The sequence below is a fragment of the Mobula birostris genome, chromosome 8 (genome assembly GCF_030028105.1).
Source record: "Mobula birostris isolate sMobBir1 chromosome 8, sMobBir1.hap1, whole genome shotgun sequence".
Classification (NCBI taxonomy): Eukaryota; Metazoa; Chordata; class Chondrichthyes; order Myliobatiformes; family Myliobatidae; genus Mobula; species Mobula birostris.
In genome coordinates this window covers 16,873,532-16,898,397 of record NC_092377.1, presented here as the reverse complement: position 1 = coordinate 16,898,397, position 24,866 = coordinate 16,873,532, and the positions used below count along the sequence as shown (strand labels likewise).

General features: G+C 41.5%; 1 protein-coding gene across 3 annotated transcripts in view; it reads left to right on the top strand.

The window, feature by feature from the left end:
* sdccag8 (SHH signaling and ciliogenesis regulator sdccag8) overlaps positions 1-24,866 on the top strand; it is a 409,652-nt gene that overhangs the window by 315,074 nt on the left and 69,712 nt on the right. For all 3 annotated transcript variants that reach the window (XM_072264841.1, XM_072264844.1, XM_072264843.1), the window contains exon 16: positions 8,786-8,917. In XM_072264841.1, the coding sequence (XP_072120942.1) occupies positions 8,786-8,917 (132 nt within the window). The remainder of the gene's footprint in view (positions 1-8,785; positions 8,918-24,866) is intronic.

Below are 24,866 nucleotides of genomic sequence, written 5' to 3'. Positions count from 1 at the left end.
ACACAACTCACCAGGACTGTGGACCCAGCATGATTCAGGTGGAGCCCCATCCCATTGGAACAGCTCACTCCTTCCCCAGTATTGGTGCCAATGCCCTATACATTCAAACCTACTTCTCCCACACCAATCTTTTAGCCATATATTGCCCTCTTTAATCTTGTTGACCACCTGCTAGTCAGTGCATGGCTCAGTAATCAGGGACTTCTACCATTTTGGATCTTTTTAATTTTGTCTCTTAACTGCTCACATTCCCTCAACAGAGCCTCTTTCTTCGTTCTCCCTATTACTTTGGTACCCACATGGTCCTTGACAACTGGATCTTTCCCGTCCCACTCCAAATTCCTCTGCAGGCCTGGTGAGGCGTGCTGAACCTCAGCACCAGGCAGATAACAAGGTCGACAGGAATCTCAATCCTGGGGTTCATCATGTAGCATGTAAGACGTTTATTCAAGAGTCTAATGCAGTGCAATACAAGATTTTGTTGATAAGGTTAGAATGGACCATAAAATGCAACTGTACCAACATTAATAAAGATATAAAAAAGAAATGTAAGCCATTGCAAACATTGCAGAAGTGGTTGTATGAGTCCAGCTTTCTAAGAAGCAAGTCAATATGAACTCAGAAAGGGAAGAACCCATTTGTAAAAGCAGTAACTGCTTTGAACCACATTATCAACTTCCTGCTTAGTTTATTTTGGAAGCTTTTTATCCTGTTCCCTATGACTGACCTATAAAAGTAAAACTGTATAAGTCCTAAAGATATGTACAAGTTGTGCATGCAAGCTTGATTTCAACATGTTAAGAGAAGTTTGGATAGGTCCATGTATGGTAGAAGTAATGAGGGCTATGGTCCTGGTGGAGGTCGATGGGAGTAGGCAGTATAAATGGTTTGGCATGGACTAGATGGGCTGAAGGGCCTCTTTCTGTGCTGTACTTTTCTGTGACTCTATATCAACTAGCATATAATAGTCAATATGGAATGGGAAACAGAGTACTTAAAGAAAGTTGAATGTGGTAAGAATCGTTATGCTAATTTTGTAATTGTATGGAAGTCCAGGATACAGGAATGATAGAAGCTTGTGAATTCCAAAAAAATCCCAAAAGACTCAGGAAATGCTATTAACAATTTCCAAAATAATTTGCATTAGAATCGGAATCACTTTATTGCCAGTATGTGAAACATACCAGAATTGATTGCAGTTCGGTGCCAAGCATAAAACACAGGACAATACCATAACAGACAACACAACAGCAACCAACAATTTACAAGACAATAGTGCAAACAGACATGAGCAATCAACAATTAGCAGAATGGTCACATGTGCAAATGTCACTAATCAAACTTAAATAAATGTGAACATCTGACCTGATTAAATAATTATCAACAAAACAAGGTGAGCAAAAAAGAACATTTAATGGATGTTGTGCAGGGACAATTAGGATATTACTCTTGAGTGAGTTTTGTTGAGAAGCTGGATAGTTTCCGGAAAAGGCTTTGGAGATGGTAATAGACTGGTATTAATTTGGTGAATAGATGACTGCTAGGGTGGGTGCAGTCAGCAGTAATTTTTTAAGCTCTTTGCTTTGGCAGTGAACATGTCTTCTAATGAATGTAGCTAACAGCCAATGATCATCTCCGCTGAGTGGACCTCTCACTGCAACCTGGAGCTGGAGAGGGTGGAGGTAGCGGGAAACTAAGTGGTGATGGAGGTGGTCACAACACTCTTAATGATGGCTCGAGTACATACAATACATTCATATGATTAAACAGGTGTTGCCAAACTGTTTTGTATATTAATTAAAAGAATGCCATGTGTGAAATTGATAAGAAACAAACTAATAAGAGCTCTTAGAAAGTGAATGGGCAGTAAAAGGTTTGCTCTTGGTATAGAGAAGCAACAAAAAGCGAGTTTTTAGATACAGTTAGAATACTGGTCTTAAAAAGCAGACCCATGTAAACTGTGCAGTGTGAAGTAATGAGTTTAATGTAAAAGGATAAGACGTAAGCAATGACAAAAAAAGCTTAGTCTGCCGAGTCCAAAAAGGAATTATCAATGAAAACTAATGTGAAGCAAAGTGTAATGCACTTCTGAGTCTAAGAGAAAACTTCGCCAAAACAGCCAGGGATTCATTCCTGCTCCAGTGTTTTTTATAGAACTTTGCTCTTTGAAATGTATTACATTAGGGAGTTAAAACTATGTTCATGAGTACATGGCCAATCTCCAGTGATGATAAGCAAACAAATTAACCGTATCAGAGAAATCTGACCAGCAGATAGTAAACTTCAATCTTCATCATGATTGACAACACTTAAACACTAATATTCAGTATATGAATAATTAATAAACAAGCTTAACTACTGAAGTAAATGTTACTGAAGTAATTCTGTTCTCATAATTATTTGGCAATGCACAGAAACTCTGAACAAATTTACAGTTGAGGTTAATATCTGATTGATTGAAATTGATAAGATTAATTTAGAATGACCCTCCTCACACACTTGACAAATTAACAGCATTAGCAGCCAACATCTTGAACAGTATAATCTGTTCGCTTATAGTAACTTTTTCTGATCTAATATGTAATCTCACATGCTGCACGGATGAACAGGTTCCCTGTCTCTCTGAAAGCATGGTGTTAATCTTCTGAGACGTTAAAGTGATGAACCGCCATCTGTAGAGGTGATATTCATTCCTCCTGGATCCTCTGCTCCTGGGAAAATTCACCTTCTCTGTTTGCTGTATCTAGGCTATGTGGTTTAATTCTCACCTTCTTTAATCTGATGGAAATTTATGTTTATGCATATAAGTTACACCCCCGTATCAAATTTATATAATTTCTGAATTTGAACGAACGTAACTTTCCTCTCTGTCTCACCCTTCTCTTTCCATTACTGACTGCACTCTGAAGACAGATGATGGTTAAGGTGATTTAGTTGAGAAGTTAATGTCAAGTGATTCTGTCCCAACGATGATAAATTATAAGTACAGATCTGTCTGAATGGGAGCTGTTTGGTTTCAATTTTATCAACCCCCTCTTTTTAATTTTTGACATAATTTGAGACTTTTCAAATTAGCTTGACACATTTAGCAGTTTCAAATAATTTTAGAAACATAGAAACATTGAAAATCTACAGCACAATACAGGCCCTTCGGTCCACAAAGTTGTGCCAAACATGTTCCTATCTTAGAAATTACTAGGGTTACCCATAACCCTCTATTTTTCTAAGCTCCATGTACCCTATCCAAAAGTTTTTTAAAAGACTCTATCGTATCCACCTCCACCACCGTTGCCGGCAGCCCATTCCACGCACTCACCACTCTCTGGGTAAAAAACTTACCGCTGACATCTCCTCTGTACCTACTTCCAAGCACCTTAAACCTGTGCCCTCTTGTGCCAGCCATTTCAGTCCTGGGAAAAAGCCTCTGACTAACCACACGATCAATACCTCTCATCATCTTATACACCTCTAACAGGTCACCTCTCATCCTCCGTCGCTCCAAGGAGAAAAACCGAGTTCATTCAACCTGTTTTCATAAGGCATGCTCCTCAATCCAGGCAATATCCTTGTAAATCTCCTCTGCACCCTTTCTGTGGTTTCCATATCCTTCCTGTAGTGAGGCAACCAGAACTGAGCACAGTACTCCAAGTGGGGTCTTGCCAGGGTCCTACATAGCTGCAACATTACCTCTTGGCTCCTAAATTCAATTCCACAATTGATGAAAGCCAATACACCGTATGCCTTCTTGACCACAGCGTCAACCTTTGCAGCTGCTTTGAGCATCCTATGGACCTGGACCCCAAGATCTCTCTGATCCTCCACACTGCCAAGAGTCTTACCATTAATACTATATTCTGCCATCATATTTGAGCTACCAAAATGAACCACCTCACACTTATCTGGGTTGAACTCCATCTACCATTTCTCAGCTCAATTTTGGATCCTATCAATGTCCCACTGTAACTTCTGACAGCCCTCCACACTATCCACAACACCTCCAACCTTTGTGTCATCAGCAAACTTACTAACCCCACCCCTCCACTTCCTCATCCAGGTCACTTATAAAAATCACGAAGAGTAAGGGTCCCAGAACAGATCCCTGAGGCACACCACAGGTCACTGACCTCCATGCAGAATATGACCCGTCTACAACTACTCTTTGCCTTCTGTGGGCAAGCCAGTTCTGGATCCACAAAGCAATGTCCCCTTGGATCCCATGCCTCCTTACTTTCTCAATAAGCCTTGCATGGGGTACCTTATCAAATGCCTTGCTGAAATCCATATATACTACATCTACTGCTCTTCCTGCATCAATGTGTTTAAAAAATTCAATCAGGCTCGTAAGGCACGACATGACCTTGACAAAGCCATGCTGACTATAAATGAAAATACTATAAATTTTGCCTAATACTTTCAAAGCATTAACCAGGTTCTGGCTTGGTTGACGAGAATATAATTTATAACCACTCTAAAAATTAATTATAATTTACAATTTCAAGTGGAAAACCTATATTATTTTCTTTGCACAAAGAATTAGTATGGTCTATAACTATATATTGTTTCTGTACTTATATTCTTTAGTGTTCAATAAATCTAGCCTAATGTTTATAAAGCCATAACATATAGGAGCAGGATTAGGCCATTCAGCCAATCAAGACTGCCCTACCATTCCATCATGCTGATTTATTATCCCTCTCTACCCCAATCTCCTGCCTTCACCCCATAACCTATCATGCCCTGACTAATCAAGAACCTATCAACCTCCAATGACTTCACTTCCACAGCCTTCTGTGTCAAAGAATTCCACAGATTCACTATCCTCTCGCGAAAGAAATTCCTCCTCGTCACTGTTCTAAATGGAAGTCCCTCCATTCTGAGGCTGCGCCCTCTGGTCCAAGACTCCCCCACTGTAAGAAACATCTTTTCCGTATCCACTCTATCTAGATTTTACAACATTTGATCAGTTTCAATGAGATCCCCCCTCATCCTTCTAAACTCCAGCAAGTACAGGCCCAAGGCTATGAAACACTCCTCATACACTAACCACTTCATTCCTGGAATCATTCTTGTAAACCTCCTCTGGTCGCTCACCAGCGCCAGCACATCTTTTCTCAGTTAAATATCACACCATGGATGTATGAGGTACTAGAAACTAGTCAGCTAAATCAAACTATTAAACTGGGCTACTAAAACCAAAACTTCACATCATGATAAAAGTTTTCTCCCCTGATCCAGAGCCCCTCTAACTGATACCCTCATCACTGCAATGTAGACTCTTTAAACTACCTATTATAATGCTATTGACATTGTAAATACATGTGGTATTTATTTATGCACATTTTATTCCATATCTGCCCTTTAACCTCTAACTATTAGCTTTTAAAAATTATAATATATTTTATATATTAATTTTAATATCTTTATTCTTTATAATTGTTTCATGTTTATTTTGTTGCATGTCATGCCTACATACCACAGCAAATTCCTAATACATGTAAATGTATGTCTGTATATGTCGAGTATGGTTCATCCATTAGGGTTCCTTTGATCAAGTTTTCTGTCTTGTATCTTGATTGTGCCATCAAGAGAGATGAGAACACCTGGAAGAAAAACTGATGCCAAGAAATAATCTGAAATACAGAAGTTGATATATTTGATTTGATAATGATAAAAACAGAACTTGAAATGCAGCAGACATTTGTAGTAAGTTTAACTATTTGTTCCTAATGCTAATTAAGATATTTTTATTATCCAGTTTGACATGTATTTGGAAGGTAGTGATGGCTTTCTCCTGAGGTAGTATGACCTATGAACTATTTGGATGAGGAGTAAGGGCATTTGAGAACTAGAAACTGTTGGTGAGCTCTAGGTGGTGGAAAGAGGTGGAGAGCCAGAGTAACATCTAAGAGCTTGACACTATCCAGGATAAGGCAATATAGTGCAGTCCTTAAAGGTATTGTGCCCAAAATCATGTGAATTATTGGAATTACACACAGGACTCTCATGCAGCAACAATGAACAGGACTCTGAGGTGATCTTCCCATGTGACGATGTTTACCTCCTGATTTTCTTAGTGGTAAATGTTGCTGTTCTTGAAGTATGCTCCAGTTTTTTAAAGTTCAAAGTAAATTTATTGTCAAAGTTCATATATGTCACCATATACCTTTGCCTTTTCTCCTTGGAACGATGGAGGACGAGAGGTGACCTGATAGAGGTGTACAAGATAATAAGAGGCATTGATCGTGTGGATAGTCAGTGGCTTTTCCCCAGGTTGAAATGGCTAGCGCAAGAGGGCATAGTTTTAAGGTGCTTGGAAGGAGGTACAGAGGAGATGTCAGGGGTAAATTTTTTATGCAGAGAGTGGTGAGTGCGTGGAATGGGCTGCTGGCAGCGGTGGTGGAGGCAGATACGATAGGGTCTTTTAAAAGACTCCTGGATGGGTACGTGGAGCTTAGAAAAATAGAGGGCTATGGGTAAAGCCTAGGTAGTTCTAAGATAGGGACATGTTCGGCACAGCTTTGTGGGCCAAAAGGCCTGTACTGTGCTGTATGTTTTCTATGTTTCTATGTTGCTATACAATCCTAAGATTTGTTTTCTTGCGGGCATACTAAGTGAATTCAAGAAACGTAATAGAATCAATGAAAGACAATGAGCAAAAGATAAACTGTGCAAATACAAAAGAAAAATAATAATAATAAATAAATAAATAAATAAATAAATAAGCAATAAATATCAAGAACATGAGATTAAGAGTGCTTGAAAGTGAGTGCATAGGTTGTAGGAACAGTTCAGTGCTTCTACAACCTCTGTAGCGGAGTGTACAGTACCTCTTTAGTGGAGAGTGTAAATATTGAGTTCAGAGGCAGGGCTCCTGATCAGTTATTCTTCCTGGATGATGTTGAAGTCCTAAGTATTTGAAAAAAAAGAAAATAATGGAGAGAGATTGACCGGTGAAAACATTAAGCTCTTGACATAGAGCCTGTACCTTTATTTTGCAGTCACAACATTAATATGGCTTGTGCAGAAAGTTTATGGGGATGCTGGTGGGGAGAGTACCTAGGTGACTGTCAAGTGATGCAGCTGGTTTCCACTCATTGGGAGTCATCATTAGCTGGCATTGATGTGGCTCAATTGTGACATATAATTGCTGTCCAAGTCTGAATGCTATTCATTTCTTGCTGTAAATGGTATTGCTCCTCAGTGGCAGGAGTTATGAAAGAAAATATACATTGTAGAATCATCAGAAAATAGACTCACTCATAACTTTAGGACAGGGGAAAAGTCAAAAAAAAAACTCCCTTAAAGAAGCTGGTGACTATGATCAGCTTCCCACAGAAATGATCACTTACAGGAATATACCCAAAAACACGAAGATTTCCCTTCAAGACCACTGTTTAATTTACTTCTGCAAGTCAGCCTGAGTTATCCTCAGTCAAAAGTTGCCTTGTTGATAAATAAAAATACTCCTAGCTGTTCTCATATTTTCTAACTTTGGTAAATTTGAAATCTTCCAAAGGCCATTGTTTCCATATATGCCTCATTGTATATTATGGTTAATCGGATTCCTTTTTCTTTAAAAGTGCTGTATACATTGCCTATAAAAAGTATTCACCCCCCTTGGAAGTTTTCATGTTTTACTGTTATGCAATCAATTATTTTGTGTTTAATAATTGAAATAAATTTAGACCAATTTGTAGAAATTTGTTTTCACTTTGACCTGAAAATCTTTTTCTGTTGATTAGTGTCAAAAAGGCAAAATTAAATCCACTGTGATTCAATGTTGCGAAACGATAAAAGATAAAGACTTCCAAGGGCGTAGGTGAATGTGTCTTGTAGCCACTGTAATTACACATTGCTGTCGTTGCTATAACATCTCCTCAAAGCATGGTCAAATCAGAATTAGATTTAATATCACCGGCATATGTTGTGAAATTTGTTGTTTTGTGGCAGCAATACATTGTGATACATAATTTAAAAAACTATAAAAGAATTATATATAATTTAATTAAGTAGTGCAAAAAGACAGTTCAAAAAAAAAGGGAAAAAAGATGTGAGTTAGTGTACATGAGTTCATTGTCCATTCAGAAATCTGATTGTGGTGAGGAAGAAGCTGTTCCTAAAACATTGAATGTGTGTTTTCACACTCCTGTATCTCCTCCTTGATGGAAGTAATAAGGGGGCATGGCCTGGGTGATGGGGGTCCTTAATGATGGAAGTCAGCTTTCTGAAGCGTTGCCTTTTGAAGACATCCTCAACTCTGGGGAGGCTAGTGCCCGTGATGGTACTTGCTGAGTTTGCAATTTTCTGCAGTTTTTTCTGATCCTGTGCAGGGGCACCTCCATACCAAATGGTGATACAACCAGTTAGAATGCTCTCCATCGTACATCTGTAGAAATGTGTACAAGTCTTTGGTGACATACCAAGTCACCACAAACTCCTAATGAAATATGGCCACTGTTGTGCCTTCTCTATAATTGCATCAATAAGTTGAGCCCAAGGTAGATCTTCAGAAATGTTGATACCCAGCAACTTGAAACTGCTCACCCTTTCCGTTGCTGATCTCTTGACAAGGACTGGTGTATGTTCCCTCGACTGCCCCTTCCTGAATTCCACAATCAATTCCTTAGTCAAATATTTCAGAGTCAGGCATTTTGTAATTATTATTGTATCTTCTCATTCCTCCTCTCTTCATTTTTTTTACCATGATGATGTTTAGTGCACGTGCTATTTTTTAATCCTCATTTGGCCTCTCCTCATTTCTCATCTGCTAAATTATGTATTCCAGAGCAGAGGTTGGACAACTTTGCCAGGAGAAAGAATACTTGCAGGAAAGGCTGGAGAAACTGCAAGCAAGAAATGATGAAATGGAAAAGCAGTGTGTCCAGCACGGAACAATGCACGAAAGAATGAAACAGAGGTACAGTATTCAGCATTTCCACACTATTTGTTGAGAGGTCTTAATCTGAATTTATTTACCAGCATTTTCTCTATTTTGCGTTGATGGGAAAATACATTCTTATGATCGAGTAAAAGTCTAGTTCAATGCAATAGAATGCTCCGAAGTGTAGTTACAAACAGGTAACTTTTATTTGAAGCCTCAAAGAGAAAAAAACTGAACACTTCTGATGAATGAAATCTCTATGAAAGCATAGAACCCAGATAAGTCATACGTAATGGCTTTGATTATGTATAAATTCTGGTCTCAACATACACCTTTGAGGGACATTAGTAAATAATTCTGACTAAATATATATTTTAAAATGTTGTAACATGAAATGAAGTTTGAAAATTATATTCTTCAAAATGCCATATGCATTAAGATTGATTATGACAACTACAGTTTAGGGTTTCAATCACTGGACATTGAAACAGGTATGGCTTATTTTATTTCTTTCCAGTGCTTATTTTTTAAAGAAAGCACATACTTTAAGAACATAATTGCTTCTTAATGTACTTTCATTGATCTTGGACTTCCTTCATTTAGCATCAAGCTGTTTCTGGACAGCTACTCATTATGACTGTGGCAATAAGACTGCCTAGACTGGTAAAACACAATTCCTCCAAGTAACAACAGGGTTCTGTTCTGAGGACTGTTCAGAAACGCAGCCACCCAGCAAAATATTTAAATAAAGACATAAATAAAGGCAACATGTACTTAAGCCAAGGCATTTAGCTCAACTATTCAGATGTCTTTTCAAGATGCATCAATATTACCATGGACTGAGTTTCCATACAGCAGAAGATGTCCACGGCCAGCAGGTCTATCCTAGCAGTCTCAGAAGTGTTCATTCCTATGTAAGGGTAGTACATGTCAGGCACACATAATCCAAGGGAGACCTGTAATATATGAGTCCAATCACAAACAAGGGAAAATCTGCAGATGCTGGAAATCCAAGCAACAAATATGAAACACTGGAGGAACTCAGCAAGCCAGGCAGCATCTATGGAAAAAAGCACAGTCGACATTTTGGGCAGAAACCGCTCACTAGGATGGAAACATCGACTGTACTTTTTTTCGTAGATGCTGCCTGGCCTGCTGAGTTCCTCCAGCATTTTATGTGTGTCACTGTAATGTAAGACATCTGTTTTCTTCCCTCTACATGTAATTCCTATCAACACAGGCCTGTATTTACAAAAATAAATTGTCATTTCTACCCCCCCCCCCGCCACCCCAGGAAACAGATGTGAGTCCTACTTTATGCCCATTTGGTAACAGAAATTTCAGCAGTACAGAATTCACAAATCACCACTCAAAATTTTGAGAAATAGAATAAAATTTCTCATGGAATTCATGGGAAAAAGTAAATAGAGTCAGAGTACTATGGCACAGAAACATGCCATTCAACCCATCCATTATATGCCAACCCTTTTTGTGCCCAGTCCCATCTACCTGCACCTGAACCTGAACCATAATTCTCCATAGCCTGGATTAACCCTACTTATACCCCTCATAATTTTGCATACCTCAACAAGATCTCCCCTCCTTCTCATATACTCCTAACCTATTCAACCTTTCCCTATAACTTGGGTCCTTTCTGCCAATACGACTGAGGTTGTTGTTCTGAAGCATGTTGATATTAATGGAGAGTAGGTGTTGGAGTTGTTAAAATACATTAGGACGGATAAGTCCCCAGGGCCTGACGGAATATTTCCCAGGCTGCTCCACGAGGCGAGGGAAGAGATTGCTGAGCCTCTGGCTAGGATCTTTATGTCCTCGTTGTCCACGGGAATGGTACCGGAGGATTGGAGGGAGGCAAATGTTGTCCCCTTGTTCAAAAAAGGTAGTAGGCATAGTCCGGGTAATTATAGACCTCTGAGCCTTATGTCTGTGGTGGGAAAGCTGTTGGAAAAGATTCTTAGAGATAGGATTTATGGGCATTTAGAGAATCATGGTCTGATCAGAGACAGTCAGCATGGCTTTGTGAAGGGCAGATCATGTCTAACAAGCCTGATAGAGTTCTTTGAGGAGTTGACCAGGGATATAGATGAGGGTAGTGCAGTGGATGTGATCTATATGGATTTTAGTAAGGCATTTGACAAGGTTCCACACGGTAGGCTTATTCAGAAAGTCAGAAGGCATGGGATCCAGGGAAGTTTGGCCAGGTAGATTCAGGATTGGCTTGCCTGCAGAAGGCAGAGGGTGGTGGTGGAGGGAGTACATTCAGATTAGAGGATTGTGACTAGTGGTGTCCCACAAGGATCTGTTCTGGGACCTCTACTTTTCGTGATTTTTATTAACGACCTGGATGTTGGGGTGGAAGGGTGGGTTGGTAAGTTTGCAGATGACACAAAGGTTGATGGTGTTGTAGATAGTGTAGAGGATTGTCAAAGATTGCAAAGAGACATTGATAGGATGCAGAAGTGGGCTGAGAAGTGGCAGATGGAGTTCAACCCGGAGAAGTGTGAGGTGGTACACTTTGGAAGGACAAACTCCAAGGCAGAGTACAAAGTAAATGGCAGGATACTTGGTAGTGTGGAGGAGCAGAGGGATCTCGGGGTACATGTCCACAGATCCCTGCAAGTTGCCTCACAGGTGGATAGGATAGTTAAGAAAGCTTATGGGGTGTTAGCTTTCATAAGTCGAGGGACAGAGTTTAAGAGTCGCAATGTAATGATGCAACTCTATAAAACTCTGGTGAGGCCACATTTGGAGTACTGTGTCCAGTTCTGGTCACCTTACTATAAGAAGGATGTGGAAGCATTGGAAAGAGGAGATTTACCAGGATGCTGCCTGGTTTAGAAAGTATGCATTATGATCAGAGATTAAGGGAGCTAGGGCTTTACTCTTTGGAGAGAAGGAGGATGAGAGGAGACATGATAGAGGTGTACAAGATAATAAGAGGAATAGATAGAGTGGATAGCCAGCGCCTCTTCCCCAGGGCACCACTGCTCAATACAAGGGGACATGGCTTTAGGGTAAGAGGTGGGAAGTTCAAGGGGGATATTAGAGGAAGGCTTTTTACTCGGAGAGTGGTTGGTGCATGGAATGCACTGCCTGAGTCAGTGTTGGAGGCAGATACACTAATGAAGTTTAAGAGACTACTGGACAGGTATATGGAGGAATTTATGTTGGAGGGGGAAGGATTTTTTTTAATCGGGAGGAGAAATTGATATTCATGCCATCAGGTTGGAGAGAACCTAGGTGGAGCATAAGATGTTAGTCCTGAACCCCCAATGTGGCCTCATCTTGGCACAAGAGGAAGCCATGGACTGATATGTCGTAACAGGAATAGGAATCGGAATTAAAATGCATGGCTACCAAGAATTTCAACTTTTGGTCGATGGAGCAGAGATGCTTGACAAAGACCTTTAGACAAATCTGTTCTAAGTGCAACCTTTTTTGGCAAATGTGATCATTAGTCCAGAATCTCAGATCAAACATATCACAGTATGAAAGGTAATAATCTATTCCACTTTCGCCATATTGTTCATTTATCAAGTTTGTTGTGAATTTTTTAAAATTACAAATCTCTCAATAGAAATTTAAAAGTAGTTTGTTTACTTCTTCACTCTAAACCGTATGTTCATCACCTTTGCACTAAATATCTTATTAGTTCTAATATTCAATTATTTAATGTTATTTCCCATACAAAAGTATAAAGGAGAATGAAATAATTGTTACTCCAGATCCAATGCAGCTCAAAAAAAACACAATAAGATAAAGAACGTAATAAAAAAACACAGTAAATATAAATACACAAGTTAGCTTATGTACATTGATTGTATGTCCATAAAGTGACACCAGGAACAGGAGTATCTGTTTTTAAGTCTGGTGGTCCTGGCATGGATGCTATGTAGCCTTCACCCTGATGGGAGTGGGACAAACAGTCCATGAGCTGGGTGGGTGGGTTCGCTCATGATGTTGCAGGCCTTTACTAACACCTTTCTATGTGTGTGTGTGTATATATATATATATATATATATATATATACATGTCTCGATGGTGGGCAGGCTGCTGCTGGTGATGTGTTGGGCAGCTTTGACCACCCATTGTAAGGCTTCTTGTCTTCCTCAATGCAGTTTCTGTACCATGCACTGATGCAGCATGTTAGGATGTTCTCTACTGCGCATTTGTAGAAGAATGTGAGTATTAATGTGCATGTCCAGCTCTCTTCTGCCTCATCAGAAAGCTGGTGAGGTTTGTTTGTTGGTATGGAATGTGTTCTGGGATGATGAGAGGTTGTGTGAGATAAGCACTCCCAGGAGTTTGACACTGCTCGCAGTTTCCATAGCTATGCTACCGATGTAAAGAGGGGCGTGAGAGGTGCGAGTTCTCCTGAAGTTGATAACCATCTCCTTTGTCTTGTTGACATTGAGGAGGAGGTTATTTGCCTGACACCAGGTCTCGAACTCTTCCACCTCATCTCTGTAGGCTTGCTCATCGTTGTCGGTGATGAGCCTCACCATTTTGTTGTGTCTGTAATGGAAAGAAGGTTAGATAGTGTATCAAGTTATAAGGAGCTTTTTTGCTACGAATATGACTTACTATTTGACTCTGTGTTCACAGCTAACACCTAATTATTTACGTTTAATTTATGTTGTTACTTGTTAATAGTTTATTATATTTCCTATGCTGTGTTTTACTTCAATTTATTTAGCTTTATCCGAATTATGTATGCATACTGTATATCTTCATGCAATTAGATATAATTGAATCACACTTCCCAAGATAGTCACAGATTAATTTGGAAATTGGACTATAGAATGTAATCTTGAAAGATTTTGGTCATATATTTTAAGTCATAGTCCAGATGATCATAGATGCAACTTTAGGAAAGAAAAGAACAGAACTTTTATTTATATAGCAAATTTCACGATCTTCAGTGTTTTACAGTATAAGTGAATCAATTATTGTGTAGCAAGCTGAACTGTATTACCTTATCTCACCTCCATATTGCTTAACAATATCATAGAACTAGGCTCAGTGACCAATGTCAGAAAGTGGCAAGGCAAGATTACAGCATATAATCAACGTATGACCATTAACCCTGCAGCACTTGGCTATAATATGAGCTCTTGGCCTTTGTCATTCACCAAGGTTGGCTGCTGTGGCATGAGGTAGCAATATTTTTTTGTGGGATACTTCGCTATACTATTTAAAAGTTGCTGGTGAATGCAGCAGGCCAGGCAGCATCTCTAGGAAGAGGTGCAGTCGACGTTTCAGGCCTCTCGTATCCCTTTTGCCTATCACCTGTCCAGCTCTTGGCTCCATCCCTCCCCCTCCTGTCTTCTCCTATCATTTTGGATCTCTCCCTCCCCCTCCAACTTTCAAATCCCTTCTCACTCTTCCTTCAGTTAGTCCTGACAAGTCCCCCTCCCCCCTTGTCTTTCTTCCCGGACCTCCTGTCCCATGATCCTCTCGTATCCCTTTTGCCTATCACCTGTCCAGCTCTTGGCTCCATCCCTCCCCCTCCTGTCTTCTCCTATCATTTTGGATCTCCCCCTCCCCCTCCAACTTTCAAATCCCTTACTCACTCTTCCTTCAGTTAGTCCTGACAATCTGTCACTCTCCTTTTTCTCCCTCTGTCCCTCTGAACATACCCCTTGCCCATCCTCTGGGTCCCCCCCCCCCCCCGCCTTGTCTTTCTTCCCGGACCTCCTGTCCCATGATCCTCTCGTATCCCTTTTGCCAATCACCTGTCCAGCTCTTGGCTCCATCCCTCCCCCTCCTGTCTTCTCCTATCATTTCGGATCTCCCCCTCCCCCTCCCACTTTCAAATCTCTTACTAGCTCTTCCTTCAGTTAGTCCTGACGAAGGGCCTCGGCCTGAAACGTCAACTGTACCTCTTCCTAGAGATGCTGCCTGGCCTGCTGCGTTCACCAGCAACTTTGATGTGTGTTGCTTGAATTTCCAGCATCTGCAGAATTCCTGTTGTTCGCTATACTATTTGCTTACATAGGTTATGAGTCTTCACTCAGTTATTTCCAAAGCATCTCTTTGCCTTTTTACTCTTGTTGAAACATGCACTGAACATTACTCCAATATGTTATTAGATCATTTAGGTCTTATTCAGAACCAACTCAGCGGTCCAGCTTTGCAGGATTTGATGAATTAGTAAAAGGCTATCAGTCAGCTCACTACCTTCCTATGTTAAATGAATCCAATGCCCCAATTTCAGCTGTTGATCACTTTCTGAAAACGCAGTATATCTACCTAGTGAATACAGCAAGCACCTTCTCTCAGCCTCCATCCTTGTGAAAATAGTTATAAACTATCACTGAAGAATTGCCATTAAAATTGGAGCTGTCTTTTTAAAAGCTGGGGAAATTCACTAACGCCATCTGAAAGGTAGTCACCTCCACAATGGTACATGTTTCATACCATGTCAGCTCTTGCTCTGAAGGACTGACATGGTGCCACAAAACATGTATAATGTAAACTCACCCTCCATGTGCCAGGTATGAATGACAGGCAATTTTGTTTACAAAAGTATTGGGCGAAACTTACTGCTAGGGGGTCGCTTGTTGTCAATTTACACTAAATCTACCTTTACTCAGCGAGGTCTGGTGCAACGCTTGTTTGCATGGGAGCAATGATTTATCATTAGCAGGTGGAGAGATAGAACAGGCTCAACAGCTAGTTAAACCATATCCCTAGCTACAAACTTGAAACATTAAAAAGCATTAAATTATTCAAAAGCTACAAAAATTGAATTAATAAAACATTTAGAGAAGGTTAAACATCATTAAACATTAAAATAAAGGAAAAGTCCACAAGAATCAAAAAGGGCTTCAATGTTAAGAGATAGTTTCTCTTTGCCAAAGAGTTTGAACTGGGAGTGTGATCACATATTCAGTGGTCATTCAGATTAAATAGGATCAGATGAAACACCTTCATCTGGATGGTTGTGGATATTTGGCATTCAACATCTCAGAGAGTTGAAAATATTTAGACATTCCCTAAAGGTTAATTCGTAGATTGAGTCTGTGGTGGGGAAGGCAAATGTAACGTTAGCATTCATTTCAAAGGACTAGAATATAAAAGCAAGGATGTAATGTTGAGGCTTTATAAGGAAATACACAGAAGATGCTGGAGGAATCAGCAAGCTAGACGTTTCATGCCGAGACCCTTCATCAGGACTGGAAAGGAAGGGAAGAAGTTAGAGTAAGAAGGAGGAGAGAGCGGAGGAAGAAGTACAAGGTGGTAGTTGATAGGTGAAACTGGGAGAGGAGGAGGGGAGGGTGAAGTAAGGAGCTGGGAAGTTGATTGGTGAAAGAGATTAAGGGCTGGAGAAGGGGGAATCTGATAAGAGAGGACAGAAGAACGTGGAAGAAAGAGAGGGGGAGGAGCACCAGATGGAAGTGATGGGCAGGTAAGGAGATAAGGTTGGAGAAGAAAACAGGAATTGGGAATGGTGAAGTGCGGGTGTGGAGCATTACCAGAAGTTCGAGAAATCGATGTTCTTCCCATCAGGTTGGAGGCTACCCAGATTGAATATAAGGTGTTGCTCCTCCAACCTGAGTGTGGCTTCATCCTGGAAGTAGAGGAAGCCATGTACTGACATATCGGAATTGGAATGGGAAGTACGATTGAATTGAATGGCAACGAGAGATCCTGCTTTTTGTGGTGGACAGTGCGAATGTGCTCAGCGAAGTTTTATAAGGCACTGGTGAGGCCTCACTTGGAGTAGTGTGAGTAATTTTGTACCCCTTATCTAAGAAAGGATGTGCTGACATTGGAGAGGGTTCAAAGGAATTTCACAAAAATGATTCTTGGATTGAAAGGATTATTGTATGAGGAGCGTTTGATGGCTCTGGACCTGTACCGTTTTTAATTACCCACAAAGTCAACTTAAGAATACACATGAATTAGAATATGATGCTCTCCACAATGTAGTTACAATCATATTACCAAATAAACAGAAGAACCTATCTTAAATACAGAAAACAAACAATATATACACATTTACACATCCCATTGCTAAGGAAATGGAATATTGCACTGCGTATTAATCAGCATTTGGAGAAGCATAGTCTGATTAGGGTAGTTAGCATGGCTTTGTGAGGAGCAGGTCATGCCTCAGGAGCCGGATTCAATTCTTTGAGGATGTGACAAAGCACATTGATGAAGGTAGAGCAGTGGATGTGGTGTATATGGATTGTAGTAAGGTGTTTGACAGGGTTCCCCATGCTCAGCCTGAAAGTTATGAGGCGTGGAATCCATGAAGACCAGAGTGCATGGATTCAGAATCCGTGTTCTCACTCCAAGTCCTGAGTCCGGTAAAGATAAACCCATAAGTAACATCTAAAAAAAAAGATGAATTAATGTGCTTTAATAGGAGTCTTATCAAAAAGTCCAGAAAATCTATCAGTGCATTGGCACCAAATCCATTATTAGATTTTATTGTATTTGCTGTCAAGTGTTTTCCAGTGGATATAACAGGTATTTATAAATCAAAATATAAGTATTAGCGGATTTGCTTTGAGCAGAGTCTGACTTCTTATCAGATTCAGGAATTTCCTAGTAAAGAGATTGCTGAGCCTCTGGCTAGGATCTTTATGTCATCGTTGTCCACGGGAATGGTACTGGAGGATTGGAGGGAGGCGAATGTTGTTCCCTTGTTCAAAAAAGGTAGTAGGAATAGTCCGGGTAATTATAGACCAGTGAGCCTTACGTCTGTGGTGGGAAAGCTGTTGGAAAAGATTCTTAGAGATAGGATCTATAGGCATTTAGAGAATCATGGTCTGATCAGGGACAGTCAGCATGGCTTTGTGAAGGGCAGATCGTGTCTAACAAGCCTGATAGAGTTCTTTGAGGAGGTGACCAGGCATATAGATGAGGGTAGTGCAGTGGATATGATCTATATGGAGTTTAGTAAAGCATTTGACAAGGTTCCACACGGTAGGCTTATTCAGAAAGTTAGAAGGCATGGGATCCAGGGAAGTTTGGCCAGGTGGATTCAGAATTGGGTTGCCTGCAGAAGGCAGACGGTCGTGGTGGAGGGAGTACATTCAGAATGGAGGATTGTGACTAGTGGTGTCCCACAAGGATCTGTTCTGGGACCTCTACTTTTCATGATTTTTATTAACGACCTGGATGTGGGGGTAGAAGACTGGGTTGGCAAGTTTGCAGACGACACAAAGGTTGATGGTGTTGTAGATAGTGTAGAGGATTGTCAAAGATTGCAGAGAGACATTGATGGGATGCAGGAGTGGGCTGAGAAGTGGCAGATGGAATTCAACCCGGAGAAGTGTGAGGTGGTACACTTTGGAAGGACAAACTCCAAGGCAGAGTACAAAGTAAATGGCAGGATACTTGGTAGTGTGGAGGAGCAGAGGGATCTGGGGGTACATGTCCACAGATCCCTGAAAGTTGCTTCACAGGTGGATAGGGTAGTTAAGAAAGTTTATGGGGTGTTAGCTTTCATAAGTCGAGGGATAGAGTTTAAGAGTCGCGATGTAATGATGCAGCTCTATAAAACTCTGGTTAGGCCACACTTGGAGTACTGTGTCCAGTTCTGGTCACTTCACTATGGGAAGGATGTGGAAGCATTGGAAATGGTACAGAGGAGACTTACCAGTATGCTGACTGGTTTAGAAAGTATGCATTATGATCAGAGATTAAGGGAGCTAGGGCTTTACTCTTTGGAGAGAAGGAGGGTGAGAGGAGACATGATAGAGGTGTACAAGATAATAAGAGGAATAGATAGAGTGGATAGCCAGTACCTCTTCCCCAGGGCACCACTGCTCAATACAAGAGGACATGGCTTTAAGGTAAGGGGTGGGAAGTTCAAGGGGGATATTAGAGGAAGGTTTTTTACTCAGAGAGTGGTTGGTGCGTGGAATGCACTGCCTGAGTCAGTGGTGGAGGCAGGTACACTAGTGAAGTTTAAGAGACTACTAGACAGGTAAATGGAGGAATTTAAGGTGGGGGCGTATATGGGAGGCAAGGTTTGAGGGTCGGCACAACATTGTGGGCCGAAGGGCCTGTAATGTGCTGTACTATTTTATGTTCTATGTTCTATGTTCACCCGTTAATACCACTACTGGGAGTTCGAATCACCAACAAGTTATTTGAATGTTTATAAAAAGAACACGTATACTAACAGCACAGGGACTGTCAAATTGAGTTTCTGCAAGGTGATTCTGATGATGCCATCTATATTGAGGATGTCCTTGTGACTGAGCTGTTCAGCTGGGAGCAGTAATTTCATACACTGCAAAACCCAGGAAAGCGTGCTGCAGGCTAAGCAACAGAATGTGGGTTAATGGGTGGTATTTTAATATTCATTGTTCTGGGGAATCGGAAACCAATCTCTGGTGATGAGGATAGAGTTATGCTGGAATTGGGAGGGGATGTTCAGTAGCTGCCTCAAGGACGATTATTTGAATCATCTTTATTTCTAACTTGTACAAATGTGGAAAAGTACCACTTAAAGTGGCTCCTCAAAATCCTTCAAATCTACTGACTGATCTAAACAAGCCAACTCACACATTGACAACCCATGCATCAATGCTCAGCTGACTCTCATGGACAGCTTGCATCACTCACTTGCCTGACACCAGACTTCTGAAGCAGGTGTCTACCCTGAGCTCCACCGTGGCAGAGATTACCAGGAGGACTGAGAAAATAGCTCAGGTGTTTTTCTCAAAACCTTCTTGAAAGAAATGTCTTTTCTCACACAGAGACTGGTGGGTGCGTGGAATGCACTACCAGCGGCGGTGGTGGAAGCAGATACAATAGGGTCTTTTAAGAGACTCTTAGATAGGTACATGGAGCTTAGAAAAATAGAGGGCTATGCGCTGGGGAAATTCTAGGCAGTTTCTAGAGTAGGTTACATGGGCCTGTAATGTGCTGTAAACTTCTATGTTTTATGTATAAATGTAACCTCCTCACTGAGAGTGGAAATCCTTAGCCCAAAACCACACTAAATGGGGAAAGGTTGGCACTGAGATCCCCAAATCTCTCTCCTGAATCCAGAAAACACTGCAAAAATAATGGAAGGAGAGTCCGACTCATTTACTTTCTCAATTGATGAAGAAAAAGTGTGAAGAAATAGGTTATACGGCGCAAGAGCAGGTTGAAACAGTGGTCAGCTGGACAGACCTGTTTGTAATCTTGAGGCCAGAATCTGTGAAGTTCAAAATAAATGTATTTTCACCATATACCACATACAACCTTGATTCGGTTTAGAACATAGAACATAGAAAACCTACAGCACAGTACAGGCCCTTTGGCCCACAAAGCTGTGCCAAACATGTCCCTACCTTAGAAATTACTAGGCTTACCCATAGCCCTCTATTTTTCTCAGCTCCATGTACCTATCCAAAAGTCTCTTAAAAGACCCTATCATATCTGCCTCCACCACCGTTGCCGGCAGCGCACTCCACGCACTCACCACACTCTGCGTAAAAAATTTACCCCTGACATATCCTCTGTACCTACTCCCCAGCACCTTAAACCTCTGTCCTCTTGTGGCAGCCATTTCAGCCCTGGGAAAAAGCCTCTGACCATCCACACGATCAATACCTCTCATCATCTTATACACCTCTATGAGGTCACCTCTCATCCTCTGTCACTCCAAGGAGAAAAGGCCGAGTTCACTCAACCTGTTTTCATAAGGCATGCTCCTCAATCCAGGCAACATCCTTGTAAATCTCCTCTGTACCCTTTATGTGGTTTCCACATCCTTTCTGTAGTGAGGCGACCACAACTGAGCACAGTACTCCAAGTGGGGTCTGACCAGGGTCCTATATAGCTGCAACATTACCTCTTGGCTCCTTAAATTCAATTCCACAATTGATGAAGGCCAATACACTGTATGCCTTCTTAACCACAGAGTCAACCTGCGCAGCTGCTTTGAGCATCCTATGGACTCGGACCCCAAGATCCCTCTGATCCTCCACACTTCCAAGAGTCTTACCGTTAATACTATATCCTGCCATCATATTTGACCTACCAAAATGAACCACCTCACACTTATCTGGGTTGAACTCCATCTGCTATTTCTCAGCCCAGTTTTGGATCATATCAATCTCCCGCTGTAACCTCTGACAGCCCTCCGCACTATCCACAACACCTCCAACCTTTGTGTCATCAGCAAACTTACTAACCCATCCCTCCACTTCCTCATCCAGGTCATTTATAAAAATCACAAAGACTAAGGATCCCAGAAGAAATCTCTGAGACACACCACTGGTCACTGACCTCCATGCAGAATATGACCCATCTACAACCACTCTTTGCCTTCTGTGGGCAAGCAAGTTCTGGATCCACAAAGTAATGTTCCCTTGGATCCCATGCCTCCTTACTTTCTCGATAAGCCTTACATAGGGTACCTTATCAAATGCCTTGTTGAAATCCATATACACTACATCTACACTTTTCCTTCATCATTGTGTTTAGTCACATCCTCAAAAAATTCAATCAGGCTTGTAAGGCACGACCTGCCCTTGACAAAGCCATGCTGACTACTCCTAATCATATTATGTCTCTCCAAATGCTCATAAATTCTGCCTCAGGATCTTCTCCATCAACTTACCAACCTCTGAAGTAAGACTCACTTGGTCTATAATTTCCTGGGCTACCTCTACTCCCTTTCTTGAATAAAAGAACAACATCCGCAACCCTCCAATTCTCCGGAACCTCTCCCGTCCCCATTGATAATGCAAAGATCATCGCCAGAGGCTCAGCAATCTCCTCCCTCACCTCCCATAGTAGCCTGGGGTACATTCATCCGGTCCAGGTGACTTATCCAACTTGATGCTTTCCAAAAGTTCCAGCACATCCTCTTTCTTAATATCTACATGCTCAAGCTTTTCAGTCTGCTGCAAGTCATCACTACAATCACCAAGATCCTTTTCTATAGGCATTTAGAGAATCATGGTCTGATCAGGGACAGTCAGCATGGCTTTCGTGTCTAACAAGCCTGATAGAGTTCTTTGAGGAGGTGACCAGGCATATAGATGAGGGTAGTGCAGTGGATGTGATCTATATGGATTTTAGTAAGGTATTTGACAAGGTTCCACACGGTAGGCTTATTCAGAAAGTTAGAAGGCGTGGGTTCCAGGGAAGTTTGGCCAGGTGGATTCAGGATTGGCTTGCCTGCAGAGGCAGAGGGTGGTGGTGGAGGGAGTACATTCAGATTGGAGGATTGTGACAAGTGGTGTCCCACAAGGATCTGTTCTGGGACCTCTACTTTTCGTGATTTTTATTAACGACCTGGATGTCGGGGTAGAAGGCTGGGTTGGCAAGTTTGCAGACGACACAAAGGTTGGTGGTGTTGTAGATAGTGTAGAGGATTGTCAAAGATTGCAGAGAGACATTGATAGGATGCAGAAGTGGGCTGAGAAGTGACAGATGGAGTTCAACCCGGAGAAGTGTGAGGTGGTACACTTTGGAAGGATAAACTCCAAGGCAGAGTACAAAGTAAATGGCAGGATACTTGGTAGTGTGGAGGAGCAGAGGGATCTTGGGGTACATGTCCACGGATCCCTGAAAGTTGCCTCACAGGTGGATAGGGTAGTTAAGAAAGATGGGGTGTTAGCCTTCATAAGTCGAGGGATAGAGTTTAAGAGTCGTGATATAATGATGCAGCTCTATAAAACTCTGGTTAGGCCACACTTGGAGTACTGTGTCCAGTTCTGGTCACCTCACTATAAGAAGGATGTGGAAGCATTGGAAAGGGTACAGAGGAGATTTACCAGGATGCTGCCTGGTTTAGAAAGTATGCATTATGATCAGAGATTAAGGGAGCTAGGGCTTTACTCTTTGGAGAGAAGGAGGATGAGAGGAGACATGATAGAGGTGTACAAGATAATAAGAGGAATAGATAGAGTGGATAGCCAGTGCCTCTTCCCCAGGGCACCACTGCTCAATACAAGAGGACATGGCTTTAAGGTAAGGGGTGGGAAGTTCAAGGGGGATATTAGAGGAAGGTTTTTTACTCAGAGAGTGGTTGGTGCGTGGAATGCACTGCCTGAGTCAGTGGTGGAGGCAGATACACTAATGAAGTTTAAGAGACTACTAGACAGGTATATGGAGGAATTTAAGGTGGGGTCTTATATGGGAGGCAGGGTTTGAGGGTCGGCACAACGTTGTGGGGCTCCACTGTGCTGTATTATTCTATGTTCTATGTTCCATAGTGAATACTGAAGTAAAGTATTCATTAAGTACCTCTGCTATTTCCTCCAGTTCCATACATACTTTCCCACTGTCACACTTGATAGGTCCTATTCCTTCACGACTTATCCTCTTGTGGGAGTACACAGAAAGTCCAAGAAACATAACATAATTAATGAAAGACTGCGCCCAACACGATAGACAAACAAAGCAAAAGACAACAATCTGTGCAAATAAAAAAGAAAAAAAAATAATAAATTAATTAAATAATAAGTATTGCGAACATGAGATGAAAAGTCCTTGAAAGTGAATCCATAGGTTGAGGGAACAGTTCAGTGATGGGACGAGTGAAGCTGAGTGAAGTTATCCCCACTGATTCAACAGCTTGAAGGTTGAGGTGCAATAATTGTTCCTGTCCTGAGGCTCCTGCACCTTCATCCTGATGGCAGCAGCGAGAAGACAGCATGTCCTTGGGTGGTGAGGGTCCTTGATAATGGCTGCTGCTTTCAAACAACAGTGCTCTGTGTAGCCGTGCTCAATGGTGGGGAGTGCTTTAACCTTGATGTACTGCACCATATACGCTACGTTTGTAGGATTTTTTTGTACATGGACATTGGTGTTCCATACCAGGCTGTGATGCAGCAGTCAATATACTCTCCACCACACATCTAAAGAAGTTTGTCCAAGTCTTAGATGTTATCTTTGTGAACTTCTCAGGAAGTAGAGGTGCTGCCGTGCTTTCTAAGTAACTGCATTTATATGCTAGGCCCAGAACAAATCCTCTGAAATAATGACACCTTCAGCTGCTGACCCTCTCCACCTCTGATCCCCAGTAAGAACTGGCTCATGAACCTCTGGTTTCCTCCTCCTGTGGTCAATAGTCAATTCCTTGGTCTTACTGACATTGAGTGAGAGGTTGTTGTCCTGGCACCACTCAGCCAGATTTTCAATCTCCCTCCTATATACTGACTCCTCACTACCTTTGATTTGGCCTATGACAGTGCTGTCATCAGCAAATTTAAATATAGCATTGGAGCTGTGCTTAGCCTCGTAGTCATAAGTATAAAGTGAGAAGAGCAGGGGGCTAAGCACACAGCCTTGTGGTGTACCTGTACTAATGGAGATTGTGGAAGAGATGTTGTTGCCAATTGGAACTGACTGGAGATGAAAGTCTGCAAGTGAGGAAATTGAGGATCCAGTTGCACAAGAAGGTATTGAGGCCAAGGACTTGAAGCTTATTCATTAGTTTTGAGGGGGTGATGGTATTAAATGCAAAGCTATGGTTGATAAAGAACGTCCTGATGTATGCTTCTTGGCTGTCTAAATGTTCCAGGGTTGAGTGAAGAGCCAAAGAAATGGCATCTACTGTGGAACTCTTGTGCCAGTAGGTCAATTGGAATGGATCCAAGTCGTTTCTCAAGCAGGAGTTGATATGTTCCATCACCAGCCTCTCAAAGCATTTCATCTCAGTGGATGTAAGTGCTACTGGACAATAGCCATTGAAGCAGGTTACCAGGTTCATCTTAGGCACCAGTGTAATTGAAGCCTGTTTGGAGTGAGAGGTTAAAAATATTGGTGAAAACGCCAGCCATTTGATCAGCACAGATCTTTAGTGCTCAGCTAGATACCTCATTTGGGGCAGATGCTTTCCACAGGTTCATACTCCTGAAGGATGCTGTCATGTTGGCCTCAGAGACTGATATCACATGGACCTCAGGGGCTGTGGGAACTCGGGAGGTTACCTCCATGTTGCAATGGTCAAAGCGAGCTTACGAGGCATCAACATTTGGGAATGAAGCCTTGC